This window comes from Acomys minous, assembly GCF_964271855.1.
Source record: "Acomys minous genome assembly, chromosome: 9".
In the NCBI taxonomy this organism is placed as follows: Eukaryota; Metazoa; Chordata; class Mammalia; order Rodentia; family Muridae; genus Acomys; species Acomys minous.
The window spans coordinates 19,531,175-19,557,354 of NC_140490.1; the positions used below are offsets into that span (position 1 = coordinate 19,531,175).

The following is a 26,180-nucleotide window of genomic DNA, read 5'->3' on the forward strand; positions in this document are numbered from 1 at the left end:
CCCCAGTTATGACAACATGCTTTGAGCTAGGGGTTGGCGACTACTTCCCGTAAAGGGCCAGTATTTTAGTTTTTGGGAGGACTATTCAGTCCCTCTTGCAAACCTACCCAGCTTGCCGTAGCAAGGTGAACACAGCCAGGGAACAGTCTTAAGTGAACTAATGTGGTTGTGTTCCCATCATGCTCTGCGTGTAGACACCAAAATTTGACCCTTATAGGATTAGAAGGGATGAAAGGGTTCTCTCTCTCTCTCTCTTTTTTTTTTTTTTTTTTTTTTTTTTACTTCATTTTCTGCCCCCTTTCTAAATGTAAGTCTCTTCCCAGCTCACGGTCCACATGAGAACAGATAGTAGGCCATACCTGGCTAGCAGACTGTAGTTTGCCCACCCATACTCCTGAAAAGGGGGGCTAGTGTCTTTGCTGTCAGTGCTTCAGGGAATGTTTAACTCTTCTCTTCTCCCTCCCTCCCACGGTGTGCTTTCCCTGGATAGAACCCGCTATTATGAAACTTACATTAGGTAGGTGCCTGTTGCCTCTGTCTTTGTTTAAAATGCTGTGCTGTCCTGTTACCCGCTGCATTTGCTCAGTGCCAAGGAAGAGGAATCGCGCCATTTAGCCAAGTCACCTAATACGTTTTCGAAATGCCAGAGCTTTGCATTCATGAGCACTTCCCACTATATTTCTTGCAAACATCTGGTGCCCACTGCTCTCCCTGGGTAGCTGGGCAGGTCTAGCTGCTTTAGGGTCCATATCCTCATGTGGACTTAGCATCATAGCTCTGACATCCTGAAGACCAGGACCAGATCCATCTGGCTGACTTCCCATAACCCTCAGTGTGTGTGCATGGGATAACCCTCATGTATATGTGTTAACTTGGACTTAATTATGGGTGGAGTGGTCAGTCTGGGGGAGACAAGAAAGGAAAGGGCCGCAGGTTCATTGCTTCCAGTAAGATCAGGAGGCTCGGTCCGAGGAATGTGTGAACGAGGCGCTCTGGTTTGATGTCACTGAGCTCACTAGGCCTCCTGCAGCTTGAGGCCAGGAGGAAGCGGGCCATTTCATGGAAATACTGTGCTGACCTGGGGTAGGGCAGTCTGTGGGAACCTTGGGAGAAATTTCCCAGGAACCCCTCTCTGGTGACACAAAAGCCAGAACTTCCCCGGTAGCCTCAGTTTGACCCAGTGCAGTCAGAAGGACAAAGGTCTCTGTCCTAGGTTCTGAAGTCACACTGACTAGAGCTGGGGCCAGTGGGTGGCTGGGCGGGAGTCTCAAGGTCTCTGGGCACAGTGGTTTGGACACACGCACCTCCGTAGTCTCATTGCCATGGGGCAGGAGTGCGTAGGAAGAAGCAAGCGCTCTGAGAGGGGGCACAGGCTGGTGCAGAGGCATGGCTCAAGGATCTAGCTGCCACCTGCTCAAGTCCTCAGATCTCTTTCCCAACTGCAGGTCTGAGTCCGGAGATGAACAGCTTCCAACTATTTGTCGCGAAGACCCTGAGATACACGGCTATTTCCGAGACCCCCGCTGCTTAGGGGAGCAGGAGTATTTCAGTAGTGAGGAGTGCTGTGAGGACGACAGCTCTCCCACCTGGAGCAGGTGAGGAGCTCAGCCCAGCCCTCCCCCAACTCCATCTGCTCCTGCTTAGGATTCCTCCAAACATCAAGCTTACCTTATGTCACCAGGGGCCTTGGAGACCCTCAGCAAGGGCTCTGGACCTGGGAACCAGACCTGCCATGGCTGACAGACCCCTGTCATTTCAGAGATGAGTTCTTCTTGGGGGGGGGGCGTTTTGAGACAGGGCCTCTCTACTTAGCCCTGGCTGTCCTGGAACTCATTATATAGACCAGGCTGGCCTTGAACTCACAGAGATCTGCCTGCCTCCACCTCCCAAGTGCTGGGGTTAAAGGTGTGTGCCACCACACCTGGCCTGAGAGATGAGTTATTAGCTGACTTGGGAACACCAACCTTGTCTGTGTTGGCACAGCAGCTTGTCTAGGGTCTCAGCGAACAGCCCCTGCTTCCTGCTCCAATGAAAGGGTCTCTGCTGAGGGCAAGGGGACAGACAAGAGGTTAGAACAACTTCCCTCAAGCAGAGGTACCTCTCCCAACTTTTGTCCTGAAGAAAGAATGCTGCTGGCTAACGTAGGCCTTCTTCAGGGCTGGAGACACGGCTCAGGGATGAAAAGTGCTTGTTGACCTTGCAGAGGACCCGGGGTCAGTTTGTAGCAGCCACATGGCCGCTCACAACTGTCACTCACTCCAGTTCCATGGGGCTCTGATGCCTCCTGCTGCTCGTGCACAAAGCACACATACATGCACACAAAACACTCATATATAAGATAAAAATAAATAAATCTTTAAAAAAAAAATAGTCACCTTGCTTTAGGACTTTACAGCCAGTGCAGTAGGACAAGAATCACCTCCCACCCATCTTCCCTGACCTAAGATCACTCACTGTCTTCTCCGCTGGGGCCACAAACTTGACCCGGTGCTATAGTGAGGCCATGTCTGGCACCTGAGACACAGCCTGACCCTTCCCTGTGCGCTGACAGACCCTTTCCCACCAGCTTCCTCCAATGTCCAACTTCCACATTCACTAGTTTAGAGCCAAATGGGCCTGTGACTCCCACTTCTGGGGGCTTCTTCCTCCCAGGTCCTTTGCCACCCCTGCTGGCCTCAGTCTACCTTAACAGTGGCAACAGGCAAGGCTTTTCATTTGCTTTTCTTGGAATTGAATCATGCCCCTCAGAGGGGAACCCGGCCATGGAGCCCACCATGGCCTCCCCTGTTTCTCACATTGTGTCAAGCCTGCCTGCCTGCCTGCTGATGGAGTTCTCTAAACAATCATGCCCTGCCAGGTACCTGGAGAGGGCAGGTCTTTAGGACAATGGTCTCCAGGAGATAAATAAAAGGCAGCCAGGCTGACAAGGTCTGTGTGATCACCATGTGCCTTGGGCCTGTGCCTGCCTGGGCGTGAAAACAACCATAGTGTGGCTTACCACAAGCCTCCTCCCCTAGTTGCCCAAGGTGGTCCTTGCTCTCCACCGTGAAGCTTGTCAGAGCTAGGTCAAGGCTTGTTGGCCAGAACCTCACATGCACCTTCTCGTTTTTCTCTTGCCAACTGCCAGGCAAAACTACAGCTATTACAACAGCTATTACCCAGGCAGCTCCATGGACTTTGAGAGGCCCCGAGGCTACCATCACCCCCAAGGTTTCTTGGAAGATGATGATTCACCCATTGGCTACGATTCACGGAGATCTCCGAGGAGACGCCTTCTACCTCCCACGCCACCATGTGAGGCCAGCTTTCTTGTTTAGGGTGAAGCCTCTCAGAAGGCACCGTGTCTGCATTTGTCCTACCCCTGGGATGAATGATGACGCTGTGCTCCCAGGGCGACCCAGCTAACTCCTAAGACCAGCCAGTGTTCCCCACAAACAGTGCCTTCCTGTGTGTTGTCTATACCCCCAAAACTGGCTCTTCCAGAAAACAGAGAGAGGTGGGGTGTGGCCCCAAATATTCACACATCCAGGAAGAGGCTTTTGTGGCAGGGCAGGTACTGCCTTTGAGCTTGTGTCTACTCTGAGATTCATATGGTCAGCCCATTTCTGTCACCTCACAATGGGGAAACTGAGCCTCTGCGGGGGAGGGTGAATTTAGATACAGAGTTTACGGGGGCCCAGGACTGTCTTAAGGACCCCTGCCTCCGACAGACCTGCCCCTCCCCCCTCTTCCTTCCCTCTCTCCGGCATTGCTTCAGGTCGGCCATCGCCTTCTGTCCACGGGGCAGTATGGGGCCTTGGCCGACCTCCAGAAGGAGCAGGCCTCTTCTGCTGGCCCAGAGAAAAGCGGGGCTCTCCTTTCTCCTATAGCCATGGCTATACCCAAGCCTTTTCCAACCCCTGGGAGGGAGGCTGAAGTTTGCAAGTGTGGGTGCTTTGTGATACTTGAGAATATCCATCCCTAATGTTTCTGAGGAATGAAGAGTTGTTGAGGATTCTGTTTAGTAACCAAAAGCAGCTGAAACACAGGAGTTCCCAAACGTGCCTGTGCATACAGGAAAGAACAGGCTGGCCGTGTCCCACTCCAGCTGGCACAGCCTGCTGGGAGGAAAGTCACATCCAGTGGAGTGCTTAATATTTAATTAGCCCTAAACACATGCTGCTGAGTGAAAGCCTGCACCCTCCCCCCCGCTGCCAAAGGAAACAGGTGTAAGTGAGGCTCAGCAGAGGTCTGTTGCCCTTTGGTTCCTGCTTCCTTCTTCGGGTCTTTATCTTCACTTATTCCCCCAACCCATACAGCCTAGGGAACACTTGAGCACCCTGTCCCCGGGCCCAGCCTGGCCAGGGAGAACCAGTTACCTTCTTCACCTGGAAGGGCATTGGCTCTGCTGTCCAGTTTGCAGACCTGGAGCCAGGAGAACAGCTTGCTACACTGGCCTGTATTCTTAGCCAATGGGAGTGGGTGAGGGCAGACGGAAGCCGGGTCTTCCAGAGACGGTAATGGAGAGGTCCCTGGATCAAGGGACCTGGGGCTTATTTTAGAGGAAGATCCTGAATGCGTGGGCAGGGCTGTTTCCCCTACAGCTCCAAGCGGCTGGCCTATCCAGGTCTTGGAGTCTAGAGTCCCATGTTCTGTGGTCACACTGGTTATCAGGCGAGGAGTAGCTTGCATTATGAGCAGTGGCAGCTCATCTGGGAGGCCCCACCCAGCACACTCCTCAGTGATCACTGGTCCTGAGTATAGCTCTGACTCTGCCTTAGCTCCACTGGCCATTGCCACCCAAGGTCTTGGCCTGTTTTTCACTGCAGACCTGTCTGTAAAGCTTTTTGTGAAGTCCGAGATGTCTGAGAGGCGTCTTTGGGCCAGTCCCTGAGGGTCTCCCATACGTGAACCAAGGTCATGCTGGATTTTACTGGGCTAGGAACGAACACCCAGCAACTCAGAAAGTGCAGTCAGATCAAAGCAAAGCACGGATCGGGCTCCCTGAAGTCCATGATAGAGCGGAAGGGCTCCTAGGACCCCACTGGCTTTGCCAAAGGACCCCGGAACTCTGAGCCTGATGTTCTATAAATCCGAAAGCTGTGGGTCATCGGCGAGCCTCTGTCTGCAAGTGCTGAGCTCATGGCCGGGTCTTAGATGTGCCCACATCTAGGCTAGGGAAGGAAGGTTTTTCCAAGCAAAGAATTTGACTATTTTGCCTCGTTAAGCTGATCAGCTGAATCTCTCACTTAAATTAGAGGCCCAAGTCTGGGGACTGCAGAGTGTTTGGAAGGCAGAGCTAGGGTAACGTGGGACGTGGGGTGTCTAAGATCTAAGTGGATCTCTGCTATACACCCCAGGGCTCGTGACTCAGCACAGATTCCCCTGTGCTGCCTGAGAGCAGGCAAACATTTGGAAAGTGATTCATTGCTACCTCATAGAAACATCTCACAGCTGGGTTGCTCCCTTTAGTCCTCCCATCCCTAGTTGGAGGAAGGTGTAGTTGTTTCTCTTGGATGAGACAGGAGGCCTGCTTCTTCCTGGGCTCCTTGCTTAAACCCCTCAGGGAGTGGTCCTGACTCTTGAGACGCAATGTTCCAGCCAGGACTTACATCACCATGCATCATGTGCTCTCATTTCTCAGCCCATCGGAGGTCCTCCTTCAACTTTGAGTGTCTGCGAAGGCAAAGCAGCCAAGATGATGTCCTTCCGTCACCTGCCCTGCCTCACCGTGCTGCCCTGCCCCTGCACCTGATGCAGCAGCAGGTGAGCCACTCTGGCCTCACCCTTGCCAGGGCCCCACCTGGGATGCACTCTCTTCCCTGGTAGACCCCCCAGGGCCCATCCTGCTGGAGTTCCGCATGCAGCAAGGGGTGAACTGGGCTTGGATCCCATGCTTCCTGTCAGAGAACACTCGGGCTGGTGCAGTCCGAATTAAGGCAATGCGGCCACTTGTAAGATTTCCAGTAATGCCTGCTGCTACCAAGTATTTCCCCAGAGAGGTGGTTCCTCCATTGAGCTACTTGGGTAACTTCCTGTGCATTGGCCCTCTGGTCATAACCTTCCTCTGTGGGTTAAGGGGGCTACCAGCCCACAAGACCTGCAACTGAACCAGAGCCCAGCGCCCATTCCCCTGAGGTGTAAGGATAGATGTATGTGTGCAAGCATGCATTGCTTATGTGTATACATATGAATACACATGTTCATATGTGTGTGTGTGTGTGTGTGTGTGTGTGTGTGTGTGTGTGTGTGTTTCTCATCAGAGATGCTGTGTGGAGTGGGTGATCAAGGGAAGATGCCAGAAACTTGCATCCAGCCAGCTAACAGACACAGGTCTCTGAGGTTCTGATCCCAGGCTCTGAACCCATTAGCACTCAGTAGCCATTGCAGGTTTTTTAGTCGCCTCTGCTGCACTTAAAAACAAAACAAAACAAAACAAAACTGCTTTGGACTCGGGAGGCAGAGGCAGGAGGATCACTGTGAGTTAGAGGCCAGCCTGGTCAACACAGTGAATCTCGAACAGCCAAAGCTACACAGAGAAACCCTGTCTTGAAAACTGCCCCCCCCCAAAAAAAAATTGGAGTTATTTTTTCTTTTGCCTGCATGTGTGTATGCTCACCACATGCATGTCTGGTCCCCTTGGGGTTTAGAAGGCATCAGATCCCCAGAATTAGACTTACAGATGGTTGTGAACTACCACGTGCAGTCTGGGAATTGAACCTGGGTCCTCTGGAAGACAAGTCAGTGTTCTTAACCACTGAGCCCATTTGCCAGTATCAACATGGAAGAAAGTCAGTTTTTTTTGTTTGTTTTTGTTTTTTGGGGGGGCAGGGTTTCTCTGTGTAGCCCTGGCTGTCCTGGACTCGCTTTGTAGACCAGGTTGGTCTCGAACTCACAGTGATCCGCCTGCCTCTGCCTCCCAAGTGCTGGGATTAAAGGCGCGTGCCACCACGCCTGGCAAAAGTTGAACTGTTTGAAAGCCCAGATCACTAGATGCCAGTCAAGGAGGTCTCTAAGGGGCCTGTGACCCAGCAGCTGCACGCCCAGGTCTTGTCTCAGCCACTGGCCTAGGCTGTCCTCCATTCTTTGGCTACAACCACAATGTCAGTGCAGACATCTCAAGGTGGCTCTCCCACGGAGGCCATGTGAGAACCAAGGCTGTGCCCAGCATTTCAGGGCAGACAGAACGCTCACTGCAGGATGAGTGGCGCTGGAGCGGAGGGAAATGAGCCGCAGTCCGTGCATTTCTTAAAGTGTGCTTCAGTGCTGAAGCCCAGAGAGACGCTGCGTAGGTGTGTTCACGCACCCCACGTAGCCTCCATCCCAGTTCTTCCTCATCCTGACACAACTATGTGAGTCGGCAACTAACAGCGCAGTCATGGAGAGTGCCTCATGGCTTTGAGGAAAAGGAAAATCACTGCTAGGAGGCCCCAGCTCCTCTGCCAGCTTTCCTGAGCTTTCTCTGCTACACTCGCATCTTTCCTCAGCATTCTGAGAGGCAGCCCCGCACAGCAGCCAGCCACAAGGCAGACTTGGGGTCGGGGCTCAAGTCGGGGCTCAGACTGCTGAGACTTCCTTCTTTCTGCTTCCCTCCTCAGATCATGGCCGTTGCAGGCCTAGATTCCAGTAAAGCCCAGAAGTACTCACCAAGCCACTCTACGCGGTCGTGGGCCACCCCTCCAGCAACCCCTCCGTACCGGGACTGGACCCCATGCTACACTCCCTTGATCCAGGTGGATGGATCAGAGTCTCTGGACCAGGTCAATGGCAGCCTGCCATCCCTACACCGCAGTTCCTGGTACACAGATGAGCCCGACATCTCCTATAGGACGTTCACACCAGCCAGCCTGACTGTCCCCAGCAGCTTCCGGAACAAAAACAGTGACAAGCAAAGGAGCGCGGACAGCCTGGTGGAGGCAGTGAGTACGGGTGCAGCAAGTCTCAAGGCGGAAACAGAAACAGAACCGCCTGCCCTCCCTTGGGGAGGGAGCAGTGGTGACATGGTGGGCGCGCTCTGCAGCCACATCACCTGAGGGTGGCCTCTTCTCAGCAGCACGTGTGGTGTTTAAGACCTGGGTGAAGACCAGCTGGCACTGCCAAGCCCTGTCAAAGAGTCCCATCATCTTACGAACTGTGCCCCTCTTGCTCAACCATGTGCAGCTTTTCTGCTCTCTGACATGGCCAGAGCTGGAGTCATTTGCAGTTAGTTTCACGTGGTGTCAAGTCTAGCAGGCGTGGCTGATGGCCTCCCTAAAGCATGCCATGCGGTAAGAGCTGAGGCAGACCTTTCCACTCACGCCACTGATCCTCTTTCCTGTGCAGGTCCTGATATCTGAAGGCTTGGGGCGCTACGCAAGGGATCCAAAATTTGTATCAGCAACAAAACATGAAATTGCCGACGCCTGTGACCTAACCATAGACGAGATGGAGAGTGCGGCCAGCACTCTGCTCAATGGCAGCGTGTGTCCTCGAGCCAATGGGGACATGGGCCCCAGCTCACACCGCCAGGACTATGAACTCCAGGACTTTGGTCCTGGCTACAGTGATGAAGAGCCAGACCCTGGGCGAGAGGAAGAGGACCTGGCGGATGAAATGATCTGCATCACCACCTTGTAGCCCAGTGAGGGCAGGCTGGCTCCAGCCTGAGACGGCACAGGAGGGCCAAGGATAAAGTGCCTCATAGTTAGGAAAGGTTAGGCACCGGTTGGGAGACAGATGCTCAATTAGAATTTTGTACAAGAGATACCACGCCTCACGGAAGCCATAAACCTGGTAGGAACAGGTTCTGAGTGGCCAAGCATGTGGTATGCCACATACTCAGACCCAGCCTCAGAAGACTAACGTGTGTCTGGCCCCTTGAGAGGATGGGTGAGAAGGGCAGCCCGGCTTGCAGAGAAGCTGGAAGGGCTGCCCAGGAGTCCACATCTCACACCCACTGCACATGCCCACTTGCCTGAAGACAGGAGAGAGGAAGGTTAAAGGTGATGACAGTCACCACACCTGTGTCATTACCTCAGCCATCAGTCTAGCATATCTGACACTCACTGGGCCCAGCATATCCATTTCTGAACCCCCTCCCCCAACACACTGCTTCCTGGTTCCTGTGCAGCTGTTTTGAATGGTACACATCAGAGCCCAGCCACTAGTGACCATGACAAGGGGAGTGGGACTGGACAGTTTTGCTAAGCGATGCCAGTTTACATAGGAGAACATCACTGAGATGGCCAGTTCTGTCACACTAAGGGCAACTGTAGACTGGAAGAGTACCGCACTTGCAAACCAGGTAAAACTTAGATACGTTAGTTTGTTTAAAAATTATAGATTTACTGTACATGACTTGTAATATACAATTTGTATTTGTAAAGAGATGGTCTATATTTTGTAATTATCGTTCCGTATTTGAACTGCAGCAATATCCACGGGTCCTAACAATTGTAGTTTCCCGCCAAAATCTAGAAATTATTAGTATTTTTACTTGGGCTAAACAGAACTAGGAGAATTAGAGCCAGTCCTCACATATTCAGCAGAAGAACCTTTTGGGGGAGAAACTTCAAAAGAACTTGACACTTCAGAATTTTTTCTAAAATATTTTGAGTCACTATAAACCTATCTTTACATAAGATATCGAGTTGACTACTTGCAGTCTTTTCTTTGGGTTCTATGATTTTGTATTGTACCTTGTATCCACATGGGTTGCAACTGCCTTTGGTTTGGTTTCACTTTAATAATTCTCTGGTCAGTTATATAGCAGGTCCAGCTGGCTACTCGGCCCAGTGGCATCCACTGGTCTGGCTTCCTCAGCTGCCCATACAGGATACTTCTGGGTCTCTGATGCTGGAGTGAATGATGCACATCTGCTCACATCCCCAAGGATGCTTAAGAAATATGAGGTACTGGCGTGGGGGGAGAGGGGAGCACTGTGGCCACCTATGAATGTTGGGGTCTGTACAGAGCCCTGTTGCCTTGCACGGCTGCTCTGCAGTGTGTGCTCTCGGAGAGCTGTTATACGAAACTAATGAGGGCTGAAGTTCTCACGAGAGCACACGCACTCTGACTGCACGCCTGGGGACTGTGAGCTTTGGGGTCATTGGACCTGTCAAGGCTTCCCTTTCTGTCAGTAGTCATGTGACGTCATCCCATTACTTTGCTAAGGGTTCTCTGCAATTAAAAATACAGGTAGCAGTTTGGGTTCAAAATTTTTAACTAGTACACAGACAACCTGTGGGAACAATTTTTTTTTTTGTAAATAAATTTTGTCATAAAGACCTCACAACCTCTTCTGAAGACATTCTTACTCCAGATGCAGGAAAAAAAAAATCACTTCAAAGGTTTGTAAATGACTATTTCTTGACATAAGGCCTTTTTTTTTATTAAAATGCAAAATGTTCTTCAGAATAAACTGTGTACTAATTTCATTGTATGGGAAGCTCTCTTCACACAGCTGGCTCTGCCCTGAGAGCTTCAGGCAGCTTTTTCTGCCCTCGGACTCCCCCGAGGCTGGCAGTGACTTCACACCAGCTCAGAGAGCGCTGTTCTCCTAAAGGGCTAAACTGCCATCAGCATTTCCGTTGGACTCTGTCTTGCTGGGTGTCTGTCTGTCTGTCTGTCTGTCTGACTGTGCAACTTAACATCAGCAGTTCACACCGTGTGCTCGGGAGTGGGTGATTACCTTCCCCAGAGTTGAGCCCGTCACAGCTGCCTGGCTTCTGAGGCAGCACCACTTCCCCGTATGTCTGCTTTAAGCCTGATTCAACCTCTCATCTGATATTAAATTTCTCTTTGTAAGAAAAATTTGAAGTTGTAGAGCATGTTTTTTAAACTCCCCCTCCCAAGGAAGTTTTAAGACTAAATGCTTCTGCTTTTTGGTTTCCCTACCCCACCCCACCCTACCCCCTAAATGATTTCACGTTCTCTGGAATGGTGCATTTAGTTTAAGCTCATGTTTCTAACGACATTAGGAAATGTGGAAATTACTATGATCTGCTAACCAACAGTGAGAACCTCATTTGGAATATCCGTTAGGTATGTAGACCCCCCCCAGCTCAAGAGGGTGCACTTTGAGGGTCTAGCCCTAGCCACTTGAGGAGAATATAGCTGGGGGCACCGCCTGCTTACAGTGGGCCAGGTCTCAAGCCAAACCAGTTTGATTTCATGCTGTGAGCTTCTTTACCATCTAAGATGCTGTCTGCATTTGGGGTGGGGGGGGCGGGGGATGGAGTGTTGGTGTTGGTTTAACTTGTAAAAAACAGTACCACATCATCGTTGTCCCCTCCCACCCCTAAAAAAAAAAAAAAAAAACCACTCCAGCTCTGTTTTGTGGGAAGCAGGGAGGCTCTCGGTCTCTGGCTTCTGATATCAGAACAAGGCGAGGTGAGTGGTAGAAGAATATACAGTGGAGGTGGCAGGCCAACCAGAAGGAGCCACCCAGGCCACCAGCTAGGGCCCAGGAGTAGCTCATGCTCCCCCTCCCCCCAATTTTGAAGATAAAAAAAAATCTTTGCATTAGGTTTGATATTGTGGTAGTTTATCAGTGGAAATATGAAAAATCTTGGGGCTTGAGGGATGTGGTGTGGTGGGTGAGAAGAAACTATTTGAATTTATGGAAATTACCCTGCAGCTGGCACTGGGGCAGAAGGGCTTGTATGTTACAATGCTCCCACCGCCTGCTGGCAAGTTGTTCCCGTCTCCCTGTATGACCTATTAACATGTCACGAACACAGTCGGCCAACAGTGAGAGATAGGCCCAAGTTCCACCAACACAGCAGGGTCCCACTCACAGCTCTGGGCACACGTGCAGCTCTTAATGCTGGGGGGTCAACCCTGGGCCATACGCCTGCTAGGTGTGTGTGTGCACCAGTTTTGGAAACATATGGCCTTCCATGTTTTAGGTATTACAGGCCCCTTACCAAGGAGCCTACTTAGCTAATGAGTCTGTCCCCATGAGACTCAGTGTGTGAGCCTCAATTTATAACCGAAGCAAACTTGCATCATTCTGGCTTCCTGGTGGCACTGGGACTTGCAGGCAGCCCTGGCATTTGGCCCAGACACTGCAGGCGGGACTGCCCTGTATGTTCAGCTGTTCCGCTTGGGCTGCAAACAGGAGCGGCCATCAGGGCTTCAGCAAGGACCCCGATACCATCTGTGAGTTCTGTGCATGTAACATCCACTTCTTGCCTCCAGGAAGTCTTTTTCCTTATGTGGCTGAGTCACATCAACATAAGGACCGGGGCTTGGTATGCCAAACTGAGAGAAAGGCTTGGCTCTGTCTGAGGAGCATGCACGCCAGAGTTTGTCTCCCTTCCAGGGGTGGAGCCTACACTGCTAAGGATGCTATGAATGACTGTGTGACACCTGCTCTTTGAAAATCTCCTGACAGGCCTAGGATTTTCTTTCTTGAGCTTCCTTTTGAACAGGAAAAGGCGGGGAAGGTGCCAAGGTGCATGTAAGATGAAACATGAGCCGCCTGGGTTTCAAAGCAAACGTAGTGGTTTATACTCCTTGTTTAACCTTTGGAAGGGTCTTTCTCTGGACTCAGCAGTCCAGAAGGCAGCTCATGTCCCTCCCAGGCAGTACTAGTGGAGCTCTGATATTCGCGCTCCATTCTTGGCTCAGCAATGCAGGCTTCTGTGCAGTGATCCTTTTCTTCCCCACTACAGATGGTGGCTTCAGACAGCTTCAGAAAATTGGTCTTCAGTTCTCTTGTAAGAACAGTCAGGATGCGGCATCTTGGCTCAGAAACAAGTTACTGGATCACATTGAAATCAGGAAGGAGTTACAGATCACTGAGGTGGCACCTGTCCCCCTCCCACCCAAGACTCAGATACTGACTGGTTTATCTTTCATTCCATTGTACTTTGCTGTACTCCATCAGCCTAGGTGCCATGTTGTCTGTTCCCATGTCTAGAGAATAAGAAATCCCTAGGCCTGACTGCAGGGTTGCCTGGGCCACTTCCAGGGCCACTGTGAACGGTCCCCTTAGGCTCATGTCCTTGGTATTCAGTAGTGACCTGGTATGTGGGACTGGCTCTGTATTCCTATAATTTTGTGGTAAGGGTTAAATAATGAAATCCTTGGCAGTAAGGTCAAAATGGCCTTTTCTTGAACAATATCCTGCAAGCCTCTCATCAAGAACAGTTTTGTCAGAACCAGAACCAGAGAGGTAGGCATGAGTTACGCAGCCCACCCGAGCCCCCTTTCCTGTACCTCACTCTTCAGATTTGAAACAAGTTGGAGAGAAGTGAAGCCGAGGAAGTGTACCCTCCAGCTGGCTGCCCTTCCCTCTAACCAGGGACGTGAGCTCAGGTGCCGGCTCTGGCTGAGCTTCTGCCTGGCTCTTGGCCTCAGCTAAAGCTTCGTTGGAGAGCCCAGGCCAGTTCAACCACCCTGCCTTTGCAGAAATGGCCTTAGGTGGGAGACCCGGGAAAGGATAGTTCCATTCCTAGCCGCAGAACGTGGCTGGAGATGGCTGGAGGACTGAAGAGACAAAATCATGGCGAGAGTTAACCTCCCTTTTAACCCCAGGAGGTCGGGAGGAGGGACCCAGCTTACATGCTAGCCTTTTTCAGAGGGCCCTCCGAGAAACACTGCAAGAGGGACTTGCCTCAAGCAGTCCCTTAACGCTGGGTGGCCAGAGTCTGGGGCTTGTAGACAGGAACATCCTTGTCCCAGAGTGCAGGGTACCCCTTAATAATATCAGCCGCTTTCTCTGCAATCATTATTGTGGGAGCGTTCAGGTTGCCGCTGACCACACTGGGCATGATGGAGGCATCGACAACTCTGAGGTTTTCAACCCCTAGGACCCTGGTTTGCAGGTCAACCACGGCGGTGGGGTCAGAGGGCTGGCCCATCTTACAGGTACAGGAGGGGTGGTAAGCACTGTCCGCTTTCGCCCGCACAAAGGCATCTATCTCTTTGTCCGACTGGACGTGGCTTCCAGGCTGCAGCTCTTTGCCCCGGAAGGGAGCCAAGGCTTCCTGTGCAAAAATTTCTCTGGTCAGCCGCACACATTGGCGGAACTCCTCGACATCGGTTTCTGTGGAGGAGAAATAAACAAGGGACCCTTCTCTTACTCTGCTGGCCAAGGCGAACCAGGGGGCAAAGACCAGGGGCATGGAGAACCAAGCTACAAGTGCTTGTCACCTTCCCAGAGACAGTTACTGGTAACCAAGCATCCTAGACACACGGTGCCACTCTTGGCCAGGTTTGAGTCTGAGGTCTGGCGCCTGTAAACTGGTGATAAAGATATACAAGCTGTCTCTACTACCATGTGGCTCTCAAACTCCCTTGCCATGGGCTGTAAAAGGCGTGAGTATTTTTGCTGAATGCAGGGAGGCAGGCCTGGGGATGCTGCAAGTAAGAGCAGGAAAGGCCAGGCAGGTAGTAGGCACAGGCCTGGTGCCTGTTCCTCCTGCAGGTGTGTCTAAGACAGTACCCCTGTCCTGCTGTGCACAGTGAGGCCCCGGGCCACCTCGTGTGACCCAGAACTGAGGACAACCCCAGTGCTAGGAAATAGGACAAAGAGTAAGGATTAGGGACAAACAGGAACCCTATAAAAATTCCTGAATTCTATGCTGGGCCCAGGAGATACAAACGGAGCTCCTACATTACCTGTTGCCAAGTAGTTAGGATGAATCACAGGGTGGTCCTGAGGGTGGACACTTCTCAGTTTGAGCCAGCCCACACTTGTGCTCCTCATGGGTCCCACATGTACCTAGAAGGGTCCAGAGAAAACAGTTTCAAGTAATCTCCATTCACTACAACTTGGAAACTCAGAGCAGCCCCAGGATCCCCATGGGTGGGGACTCAGCAGTCAGTGTAGAGCACACAGGGTTTAGCGTCGGACTCTTCCATCCCCTGTCTGCCCTTTACTCCTGTGTCTGAGACTTTCAAGGGATGAGCCTGCGGGCTGACTCCTGGCCTCTCTCCCTTGGTTAAGGTTTAGGTTCTTTTTCCTTTCCCAGCCAGCCAGAAGCCACTGGGGGTAGAGTACCAAATGAAGGTTTACATAGTAGGGCAGATAACACCATGGAAATCTATTCTAATGCAGAGGCAGGAAGGCAGAGTCTCAGGCCATGGCTCTCTGTATACCTGGTAAGCATCCTGCTCGGTGGGTTTCCGCCCATGGTCAATCACTTGTGATGGCAGGAAGTGGAACTGGATGTCTGGATGGGGGACCCCAGGCCGGCTGCGGATGAACCCTCCTGTCTCAAGATGGGCAGTGGCTCCATCTCCTGAAGGTCACATGAGGGTAACAGAAGAGTCGGTCAGGATATGACATGGGGACCACCTGTTCCCAGTGTCCCTCTTCTCCCCTCTCCCTGTCGACCTGGGCTTGGGGCTTGACATCAAGGTTTGTCCATCACTTTCTTCTTTCTCCAGGCAGCCACTTTAAAATACCAGCTGAATACTAAGTGAGCAGCTTCAGGTCTGCGAAGGCCACCTGCTTTGTTTTATGAGCCCTTCACATCCTGCTCTATAGGTGTCACCTTGATCAAGGTCCTCCTCGACATGTGCTCTTGTCCCCTCATGGCGGCCTGCCACACAGGACCTTTGTACCCTCACCTTGCAGACAGGAAAACGGGCTTGGGTAACTGCCATCAGCTTTATGCCTAGCAACGTGAAGCTCTTTAGGAAGAAAACTATGATGCCCAGAGACCATAGCCACCAAGTTTACCGGGAGGCAGGCTCACCTGTAAACCTCCAGAGCCACTCCAGACCGATGCAGATCTTCCGCAGAGGCTTCTGGGCCGCGTGGAGGGTGATAGGCTGTGTGCATGCCTGCTGAATGTAGATCTCGAGGTGGTCTTGCAGGTTCTGGCCAACTCCTGGGGCAGGAAGGAGTGGTTAGAAAAAATTGGCTAATGCAGAGGCAAAGCCCTGGTTTTGGAAACTTCTCTGCATTCTACTTATCTTGTAGGGCACCTGCCTGCCCTGGCCCCAGCTTAGAAGTTGTTTGCTCAAGACACTACTTCTGCTCTAGTAGACAAGTTTGGTCCTTCTCAAATGCTGCTAAAGCCACCTGCTCTGTCACTCCCTCCACAGCAGCCACTTGGGTGCCCTTGACTAGCACTCCTCAGCAGCACCCTCCAAGGACAGGGCCCACAATGACAACAGGTCCTGCTTAGTAAGTGTCAACTGTTTGTGGTCCAGGTAGATGGTTGTCAGCCTCATCGTCTCCCCTGGTCAGCTGAAGGAAGCAGCAGGCCCAGCATGCGAGGCAGACACTACTTAAGCTCATTTAATCTCGGGCACACTGAGCAGTCGAGGCACAGACCACTTCCCTAGGCCTCTCAAGGAAAGCTCCCTGTGAGAGGCCAGCCCCTTGCATATGGAGGATGTGGAAAGAAACAAGACAGCTTATCCCTCAAGGACATCCCAGGCAGTTTTCAAGACAAAGCTCGGGTCTTCATGTGCACAGTGGCTCGGGAGCCCTGAGCTGGCCTCCTTTGTGTTTAGAGCAACCAGTAAACCTTGGGGTTAGGCATCTCACACCCCAGACCTGCCCTGGTGGTGATCTCAGCCCTACTGCTGTTACAGGATGCTCTCTAAAGGGTGCTGAGGCTGACTGGTGGAGGGTGAAGGAAAGTAGCATAGAGACCCAGGGTGTAGGAATAGGAGTGTCCAGTGAGGCCCAGAGGCCCTCAGATTTATAGGAAGGATGGGGCACTTTTACATCCCCCACATTCCCCACCCCAAGCAACAGGCTGCTGGGTTCTACAGTGCCCGCCTCTGCTCAGCGGTCAGGGAGGGGGCTCACCAGGCAGATGGCACACCACAGGGATGCCTAGTTTCTTGAGGTCATCTGCATTCCCGATGCCAGAGAGCATGAGCAGCTGGGGAGAGTTGATGGCGCCCCCGCTCAGGATCACCTCCTTGCTGACATAAGCCTGGAAGAGGCAGGGGACCACAAGTCGCACTTCTCGAAAAGCCAGCTCTTCTACTGCCTCATGGAGAGGCACCCAGTTTTAGCAATCAATGCAAGAACGTGGCCTTGGGGAACGATGTCACTGTGGAGACTATGTTCCCAGGTCGTGGGGGCAGAGTTTGCTGGTTGGCTACTTAAAAGCAATCGGCACATCGAGGCACCATGTATGACTATCAGGAGTAGCTGTAGCAGTAAGAGGGGCCTTCGGAGCAGGGGTGGCAGAGAATAGAGTGCACAAATAGCCAGAGCGCCTGAGGGGGGGGTTGTGTGGAGCAAGGCTGTCTCTGACTTATTACCGAGTGAAGAGAAGCACCGTGTATAAATAGTACGGTTACATTTGTTGGTTTTTTAACCTTCTCGCATCGATCTAAGGGTTTGAAACCATGGAGAAGGTGCTAAGGGTGGATGTGGCAGGCAGAGGCTTATGGAGGTACTCGGGTACCCTAGAGTCTGCAGGTGGCAGGAGTTGGGGGCTCCTGACCTCTATTGTCCTGTGAGACCTCGGGGACAATCTCGCCACTGCTACCAGCTGTCTCAACTCATCTTAGAGACAAGAGCATGTGGCTGTTGCTGCCTATCCCTTCCTCCCTTAAAGGTCGCCACGCCTCCCATAGGCGTCAACTCACCTCGTGTCTCTCGCCGTTCTTGTAGTACTCAACACCCACTGCACGCGTGCCCTCGAACAGCACTCTGCTCACAAGAGCCTGGGTCTCAGCCCTGAGATTGGGCCGGCTCAGTGCTGGGTGCAAATAGGCACAGGCTGTGCTCCAGCGTTTCCCTGCGGGATGAAGCAAGGTCCCCTCATACTTTGGCAGGAGAAATTTGCTGGAGAAAGCAAATCTACCCTGCCCTTGACAATGCAAGGCCTGCCTTCAAGGTATGTCTGTGACCTGGATACCCTATCCTGCCGTCCAGGTGACTGAGAGCCCAGTGGCTGGCTCTGTCCTTCTGTGAGCAAGGCCCTCTACTGCCTGCTCTGTGTCTATTTGCCCCATCTACAAAGAGGTGATGGCAAGTGGTCTTGCACTGTCTCTTCCTGCCCCAGCTCACTCACTTGCAAGTCTCTACAACACCATGGCCCATTCATCACACAGAGCTGTTTCTTCACCCTGCCACAGCCTCTCCTGCCCCAAGTCAGGCCACCATGTTCGTCCTGGCCATTGGCACAACAGGAATGAAATCCCTACCTCCTTCTCAGCTTCCTAGACCTGTGGCTATTAAGGCTTGACTGCTCCATCCAGGCTTGGCAGGCCCCTGGAGCCTCTGCAGTCACCTCTGCTGTGCCACATGGCCTACAGGCTCAGCGAATGCCCAAGCAGTTGGGCTGTGTCCTGTGACACGGAGGGGAGGACAGCATCTCCCTCTCATGTAACACCAGTCTTATTTTGGCACTTACTGGCCATGATGGGAGTCAGAAGGGGCGACTAATTTAGAGGGAGGAATAATTAAAAGTTGGTACCTTGGTGTATGGTCATGTCCATCCAACCAAAGCCCTCCTGTTGGAAGCCGTTCATGTCTTCGGTGAAAGGGTAGCCGGCCTGATGTGTTGCCTGCAGGAAGGCCTGATGAAGGGGGTGGTTGGTCTTGCCCCGAGACACATGCAGTGGGCCGTCACCACCTCGGTACCTGTTGGCACCCAGCTCGTGTCTCTGCGCCTTGCGGAAGTAGGGCAGACAGTGTGCATAGTCCCAACCCTCAGCACCTTGGCGGTGCCAGCGGTTATAGTCCTCGGCATGACCGCGGATGTAGACCATGGCATTGAGGGATGAGGAGCCCCCCCAGACCCGGCCTCGTGGCCAGTACAGTGCACGGCCATCCAGGCCTGGCTGCGGCTCAGTGTAGTAGTACCAGTTGTACCTGTCGTTACACAGGTTGGCCACAAGGGCAGCTGGCATGTGGATCTTCCACTGGAGCCTCTTGCTCCCCAGCAGCAAGTCCTTGGGCCCTGCCTCCAGCAGCAGCACTTGATAGCTGGGGTCCTCACTGAGCCGACTGGCCAGCACACAGCCAGCAGAGCCTGCGCCGACCACCACGAAGCTGTACTCATCCTGGCCCACAGAGGCTGCGCTGGCAGCAGCACGGCGACAGGGAGGCCATGGCTGGCCCTGCACAGCCCGTGCCAGGGCTCCATGAGGGCTCAGACATCCTCTCCTCCAGCCTCTAAGGACCAGCCACATGATTCCAGCCTGGTTCCTCTATCCACAGACAGGAGTGGGAAGATTCTTTTCCTAGAACAGGAAAGACGGCTTTAAGGCTCTGAATCCTACAGCATATGCGGAAGCAGTGTGGAGTTCGGTGGCCATGCTGACACAGCGAAGAACCTGCCTAGCTTAGGCAAGGCTGTCGCATGGGATAGCCACCGCCCTGGGGGATCTAGAACTTTCATTAAGGTGATGTTAATCTAGAACAGGGGTTGGGGAAGAGGGGAGCTCCCTCCACAGGCTTTGATGTCCACAGGAACTTGGAGACTGCATCTAGCTGGTGAATGGGAAGGTTTTCCGGCCCGAAAGACAAGGGGCTGTTCATCCTATTTAAGGCAGGCCACTGCATTTTATTACAGAAATGCACAGGGGTCGGGTGGTGGGAAGCTTTCCAGATGGAGAGGGACAAAGTAAGCAACTAACTGTGGGCGAGGGGCCAAGACTGTGGAGCTCACAGCCTGAGAGGTCCTGGGATGCACCAGGACACAGGGTCACAGCCATACTTTGCAAGGGCACCTTGTAGAGTAGTAGAGCTTTAACCGAGAAATGCCAATGGCTTTTTTAAAAAAACAGTGCTGTTTTTTGAGATTATAATACAATTAAATATAACCGGCTCAGTCCACATTATGTTACTTGTAGGTATATGCCAATGCCTTTTGATGGCTTTTTTCTCACCCATGCCCCACATGCTGGTGCAAAGGTTGAAAATATCCTAGGTAAGCCGTTGAACTCCTGGTGACAAGAGCATCTGAAAAAACCCCAACAACTTCTAGTCGACACTGAAGCTGACATTAAAGGGCTGAAAGTCCCTTGTCATTTTCTTGGCACACCTAGATGCAGACTGTGACAAATCCCCCCCCCCCAGCTTTCCCTCAGCTCTGTATTGGGTAACCAGGGCCTGCCCTAGAAGCAGAGGGAGGGGGGACAGATGAAGGAGAAAAAGGTAGCAGAGCCTTCTGAACACTGTGTCTGAGGCAGGAACTCTGCAGAGTCCCCCCCCCCCCCAACACCTCCAGCTGCAGGCCCCATGTAGCAATGGCCCAATGCTCGGCTCTCCATGGGTGGACACATTCTCCTCATAATAGCCCACCAAGACAGGTGCATCCTTCGTAAGCAGACAACATTGACCCAGGCTCCACTGGCCTGTTACACACAAGCCAGTTTTCCATTAACAACCATCCAAATGCTCTCCTTACAAGAGAAAAAGCATGCAACAGAACTAGACCTGCTGGTGTTAACACCATCAAACAAAGACATTACACAAGCCAAGATAATCTCCATCAGGAACGATTTAGTTGACAAGCGGACATGTCGAGCAGAATTTCAAGAAAGTGCCAGTGGGCTGAGGAGACATCTCTGGGCAAAAGCACTTACTGAGCAAGCCTGGTGTCCTGAGGAGCCGTGTAAATAAAAGCCAGGCACAGTGGCACACATCTGTAATCCTAGCACTCCTCTAGTGAGATGAGAGCGGGAGACAGGAGAATCACCCGGAAGTCTGTGGGCCAACTAGTCCCGAGTATGCAGGGTGGCAGAGACAGGAGAGAGCAGACCCTGCGGAAGGAGAGTCCCAACTCCTAAAAGCTGTCTTGTAACCTCCACGTCCACACTGTGGCAATGCATAGAGCCCGCACCCCACTATTAAAGAGATAGACATTTGAAATGATCAGCTTTATTTAAAAACAAAAATGCAAGAAAAAGTACAATACCAGGGACAAATATGTTTTGATTAGATGTAATGGGAGATCAGTGAAACGGAAGACTAGGTGAAGAAAATTCTGTAGATAAAAATGTGAAGAGAGAAGTGAAAGGGGATAGCAGAGAAAGAAAGAGGACGTGGGAATTTTGAGACCACCACACTAACATGTGGCTAAGAAGGGTCTAAGCTGGAGACCTAGACAAAAACAGATCAGTTCCGTGAAAGATACAATGTGCCAAAATGCTAGGTTAAGTCAGTATACATAGTAAACAACAGCAATCTAAAACAAAGTAGCAAGCCGGGAGACGTGGGTGCTGGGAGAGCTCTACCAAACACTAAGGGCGGGCGTGCAAAGATGCTCTCCAGTCTCTGTAAGAAGAAATGGAGCGAAGACATCTTCACCCATTCTGAAAGGCCAGTGTGACACTAATACCAGAACCAGACAGATGAAAGCATCACAGAAAAGACAACTATAGATGAGCATCTCTCATGAGCAAAGATGAATACATCTCCTGCTGTGGGTCTCACAGTGGGCAAATGCAGCTGAGGGAAAAGGGGTGGGCAGGCAAGAAAAATCCCACAACCAACCAGTAGTGACTTGAATCCAGACACTTTGTACCAGGGAGATGGTTTAGAGGGCAAGTACTTGCTGTCAGGAATGCTGGCCTGTGTTCAGTTCCTGTGGACTATACTATAGGAGAGGACCTCTGACCTCCACACACATGCCATAACATTCTGTCTTGCACTTGCACACACACATATAAATAAAATTTACAATGTTTTTACTGCTTTGACTCCAGTTCTCTATTTAAAAAAAAAAAAAAAAGATCTTATGTACCAAATCCAAGTAGGGTTGCCCCTGGGATGTTCATCATTTGAAACATTTCAAATCTGAAAATCACTTCACAGTGCCCTGAGTTTGTTTACAGACCTCACAGACCCACATGCTGCCTTCCCTACCTCCAATTCCAAAATGGGAAATCGTTCACCCATTTCATGTGCAAAAAGGACTTTCATCCTGTGTCCAAATCCAACATCAAGAAAGCGTGGATGGCAGAACAGGAGAGAGCGCGTGACGAAAGGAAACAAGAGTTCATACAGCAGTGCCTTCGAGAACAAGAGTCACGTGACGGTAGATTGCTGGCGGGAAAAGAGCTTTGAAAAAAATGCCCTAAACGGCACAGATAGGGCCCCAGCAGGAGTTAAAAAAAGAAGACAAAGAAAAAGAGGAAATGGAAGGAGAGACAGAACAGGATGTGAACGGCAGAAAAGAGCTCCAAAGAGAGAGAGATGCCAACGATGACATGAGTGCTCAGGTTCAAAACGTATTCAATGTCACAAGTCGGGTCATGCCAGTACAGAGGGAAACTGCCCCTTGTTTGGTCTTCCTGGAATCAATTCCAATTCGATTCTTACTGAGGCCCCGGGGCCATCAATTTACCTCTTGGAGCTAATAACAGCAGAGATGAGAAACAGTGGGTGTGCGCTGCAATAAAATGCACTGGGGAGAAACTTGACCTCAAGTGACAGGACTGTGTCGGGAGTGACTGTGAAGAAGGCCCTGACATTGAATTCTTAGAGTTATTGACCAAACAGAAGTGTCACAGGAAACTAGGTAGATTAAAAAAAAAAAAAAAAAAAAAAGGAAAAGGTACAAGGAGAAAACGTTACAGAAGAGCAGAAGTAAGCACATGCACAGACACATTCCATAAAACAAATCCTCTTCCTCCTCCTCCTCCTCCTCCTCCTCCTCCTCCTCCTCCTCCTCTGCTGAGACTTCAGAAAGCAGCAGTAAAGGTAAAATAAAGAAAAGAGAAGGAAGCCGGGTGGTGGTGGCGCACGCCTTTAATCCCAACACTCGGGAGGCAGAGGCAGGCGGATAGCTATGAGTTCGAGGCCAGCCTGGTCTACAAAGTGAGTGCAGGACAGCCAAGGCTACACAGAGAGACCCTGTCTCAAAAAACTAGAAAAAAGAAAAAAGAAAAAGAAAAGAGAAGGAGAAGAAAAATGCCCAGGAACTAACAGCAGTGACCCTAGGAAGACAAGTTTAGAAGACAGTTCATGGAGAACTTTCTAGCAGTCACAGTGCCAGAGGCTTCTAAAACAAGAGTCCTGAGGCTATTATAGCAAAGAAGGTTGTTCTTGTTCTGACAGGAAATACAGAAGCTGTCATCCTAGTCTAAAGAAGAAAGGGTGTGACTGATGGAAGTGGGGGAGCTGAGGTCACTGCAGGGCTGAGAACAACCGGAGAAACCACAGTAGGAATCCTGGTGGTCACAAGCAAAGGGAGGTGAGGAGGTGAGCGCTGTAGGGTCCTGGTGAAGAGCGGACAGAAGAAAGGACACCAAAAGCCACGGCACGGATAGCTACAGAGGAGCAAGCGCGGGGTGAGCATCCAGAGAGGAGCACGGCTGTGCCACCCAGCAAGGAGCAGGTGGCAGAGACGAAACAGCACCGAGACAACTGAGATTATAGGGACTCCATTTTCTTACTGAATATCTTTAGTAAAGGCCAACTTATGCATTATTATGTCTGTAATTTAAAAAATAAAAATCTCTTGTCAGGTGGTAGTGGGGCATGCCTTTAATCCAGGCACTTGGGAGGCAGAGGTAGGCATAGCTCTGAGTTCGAGGCCAGCCTGGCCTCAAAGGGAGTTTCAGGACAGCCAGGGCTATACACAGAAACCCTGTCTCAACAAAAACAAAAACAACCCCCCCCAAAAAAAACTCTTAATTTTCCATCTCTGTAAATGTCATTCAAGTGTGAAGTGACGCAAGTACCACAAGGTTGAACTTTGCAGACATTATAAAAAATTTTTTCTGTTGGCAACTGTTTCTTATGCCTTCTAAGAGATTATATGATTTTATTTGTTCTGAAACACCATTAAACAGTGACAGAACACTGAAAAAAAGAAGACGGAAAAAAGAAAGAAAAATCAATTCATGAAGCCAGGTGTGGTGGCACCCATCTTTAATCCCAGTGCAGGTGGATCTCTGTGAGTTCAAGGCCAGGCTGGTTTACATAGCAAATTACAGACCACACATAGTGACACCCTGTGTTGAAAGAAGGAATGAAAGAAATAAAGAAAGAAAGAAAGAAAGAAAAGAAGGAAGAAAGTAAATTATCACACAAGATGTGGAAACAAAAGATACAGAAAAGGTACTTGGCAAAACTTTTAAAAAGCACCTCTCCACTGTCCAAAATGATAAAGATTATCTACAAAACCCCTATAATAAACTCCAGGGTTAGTCGCAAGGAACTCAAAAGCTTTCTCCCACCAAAATCAGGAGCAAAGGCAAAGACACCGTCTCTCTCCAATTCTTCTACCGCCACATCGCACTGGACACTATAGCTAACTCAACAGTCAAGTGAAGGAAAGTCAACGGAATTCAGGTTGGGAAGAAAGACATGATGTCACCTGGCCCCAACATGAACATCTGGGTAGAAAATCTCAAAGAGCTGACCAAAAAGTTTCCTGGAAAAGAAGGAGCAGACTCAACAAAATGGCAGGAGACAAGGCTGAGATGAAACGCCATGCTCTGAAATGCCAGCAGCGAGCACAGGCCACTTGAAGGGAAAACACACTGCCATTGAATTTAATAAATAAATAAATAAATAGAAATAAATCTAAAGCACGTTTGCAATGGACATCCACCAAACTCTAGTGAAAAATGTCCAAGAAGAACTAGCTACATGAAGCGATATTTCGTATTGATAAGCAGGGAGATTCAAGATTGTCTATATTCTTTACAATTTGATTTATAATCAATGCATTCCCAATAAATATCCCGGCAAGATTTGTGAGTATTGACAACCTGATCCAAAAATTCATATACTGAGGCAAAAGACCTCAAAACAACCAACACAACATTCAGAGAGAACTAAGTTATGGGCTGGCACTAGCTGACCCCCAGTCTTGCTGCGGAGCATCGTAACAGAGAGTGTGGCACTGCCAAAGGGACAGGAAACCATCAACTGATCTTCGACCAAGAAACAAAGCAGCGAAATGGAGCCAGAGCCACTGCAGGCACACAAGTGATGCTAGCTAGACCTGGATGCATCTTCAAAGTTCAAAATGGATCGTAAGCCCAAGTCTAAAACACAAAGCCTAAAACAAAAAGTCCTAGAGCACAAAGGAAAGCTTGGGGTGGGGGGGTGGAGGCTGATGATGACTTCCTAAGATAGAAAGCTGAAGGCAAATACTAAAACAAAAAACTGGAAAACTAGATCTCATTTAAAAAAAATGTCTACTAAGCTACCATCAAGAGAATGAAAGGACAAACCAGGCCTGGCCTTGTGACTAAGGACTGTCACATGAAATACACACATCGAATAACACCCCTAAGGCCACCAGTTACAGACACGCCCTGGGTCCTAAAATGGGTCAGAGACATTAACGGACACCTTAGCAAAGGAGATCCTCACGTCTGGCTCTTAAACATGCGACGAGAAGCTGCACCGTGCACGCAGCCAGTGAACTACAACCAAAAAGTAACTGAGGCCCAATCACCGCGGCCTACAGGCTGTGCAAGGCGAGCCACACGAAGAAATGTGCACATCTGGACATGGTGGCGCTTGCTTCTTATTCCCCACGTGGGGGACTGAGGCAAGAGGACAGCATTGTAAGACCAGCGAGAGCTACGTAGAATCTACCTCAGAAAAGAAAGGAGAGATAAAGAAAGGAGATGGGAAGGGAGGAAGGAGAGAAGGGGAGAAAAGAGGAGAGGAGAGGACAGTGAGGAAAAGAAACTCCACAGAGTGAATGAACCGCAGTACCTCAGGTCAGCACAGAAGATCCTAAAAGTATGGCCATACTATAGAAAGAAAACCAGAGGCGCTTATAGCCTGAATGTTTTTAAACCGTGCCTTTCATATAGGCATGAAAGTCCTAGAACTTATGAAACAAAAACTGAGATTTTTGAAGGGAAAATAGTTCTACAGTGATTGAAGACTTCAATGGTCAGAGTTCAATAACGACAGATTAATAATAGAAGATAAAACACCACAAGCCAACTGGACATAAGAGAGACATACAAAGCACCCAACCCAACAACAGAAACACATTTTTTTTTTCTCAAGTGCACACAAACCTCCAGGACAGATTATGCATTTTTAAAGACAGAAAACGTATCAGGAATCTATTTGTTCCACAGTGGAACAAAACTAGAAATCAATATGCAGAAAGACAACTCACAAACATACGAAATGAATACTTCTAAAACCCCAGTGTGTCAGAGATGAAATCACGGCGGAAATTAGAAACGTGTGAAACAGATGAGAAAGAAAACACGGGACACCCCAACTTATGCAATGCGGTGAACGAGCATGGTGTTATCGGGTGTCCAGAGCTGCATCTGCCACCTCCAGACAGAGGGAAGAT

At 50.5% G+C, this 26,180-nt stretch overlaps 2 protein-coding genes across 17 annotated transcripts in view; one reads left to right on the forward strand and one right to left on the reverse strand.

The window, feature by feature from the left end:
- CACNA1D (calcium voltage-gated channel subunit alpha1 D) overlaps window positions 1-10,210 on the forward strand; it is a 305,943-nt gene extending 295,733 nt beyond the window's left edge. For 13 of the 15 annotated variants that reach the window (XM_084797091.1, XM_084797101.1, XM_084797097.1 and 10 more), the window contains 6 exons: window positions 491-517; window positions 1,446-1,595; window positions 3,128-3,294; window positions 5,624-5,745; window positions 7,578-7,898; window positions 8,302-10,210. In XM_084797091.1, coding sequence (XP_084653217.1) covers window positions 491-517; window positions 1,446-1,595; window positions 3,128-3,294; window positions 5,624-5,745; window positions 7,578-7,898; window positions 8,302-8,595 — 1,081 coding nt within the window. In that variant the 3' untranslated portion in view covers window positions 8,596-10,210. The remainder of the gene's footprint in view (window positions 1-490; window positions 518-1,445; window positions 1,596-3,127; window positions 3,295-5,623; window positions 5,746-7,577; window positions 7,899-8,301) is intronic. The other 2 variants (XM_084797096.1, XM_084797093.1) reach the window with 1 other exon arrangement.
- A 2,237-nt stretch (window positions 10,211-12,447) lies between these two features.
- The window catches only part of CHDH (choline dehydrogenase), a 28,822-nt gene continuing 15,089 nt past the window's right edge, over window positions 12,448-26,180 (reverse strand). For both annotated transcript variants that reach the window (XM_084797114.1, XM_084797115.1), the window contains exons 2-8: window positions 18,363-19,131; window positions 17,530-17,681; window positions 16,736-16,865; window positions 15,669-15,803; window positions 15,067-15,209; window positions 14,587-14,689; window positions 12,448-14,011 (exon numbers count right to left, since the gene is read on the reverse strand). In XM_084797114.1, coding sequence (XP_084653240.1) covers window positions 13,593-14,011; window positions 14,587-14,689; window positions 15,067-15,209; window positions 15,669-15,803; window positions 16,736-16,865; window positions 17,530-17,681; window positions 18,363-19,080 — 1,800 coding nt within the window. In that variant the 5' untranslated portion in view covers window positions 19,081-19,131 and the 3' untranslated portion in view covers window positions 12,448-13,592. The remainder of the gene's footprint in view (window positions 14,012-14,586; window positions 14,690-15,066; window positions 15,210-15,668; window positions 15,804-16,735; window positions 16,866-17,529; window positions 17,682-18,362; window positions 19,132-26,180) is intronic.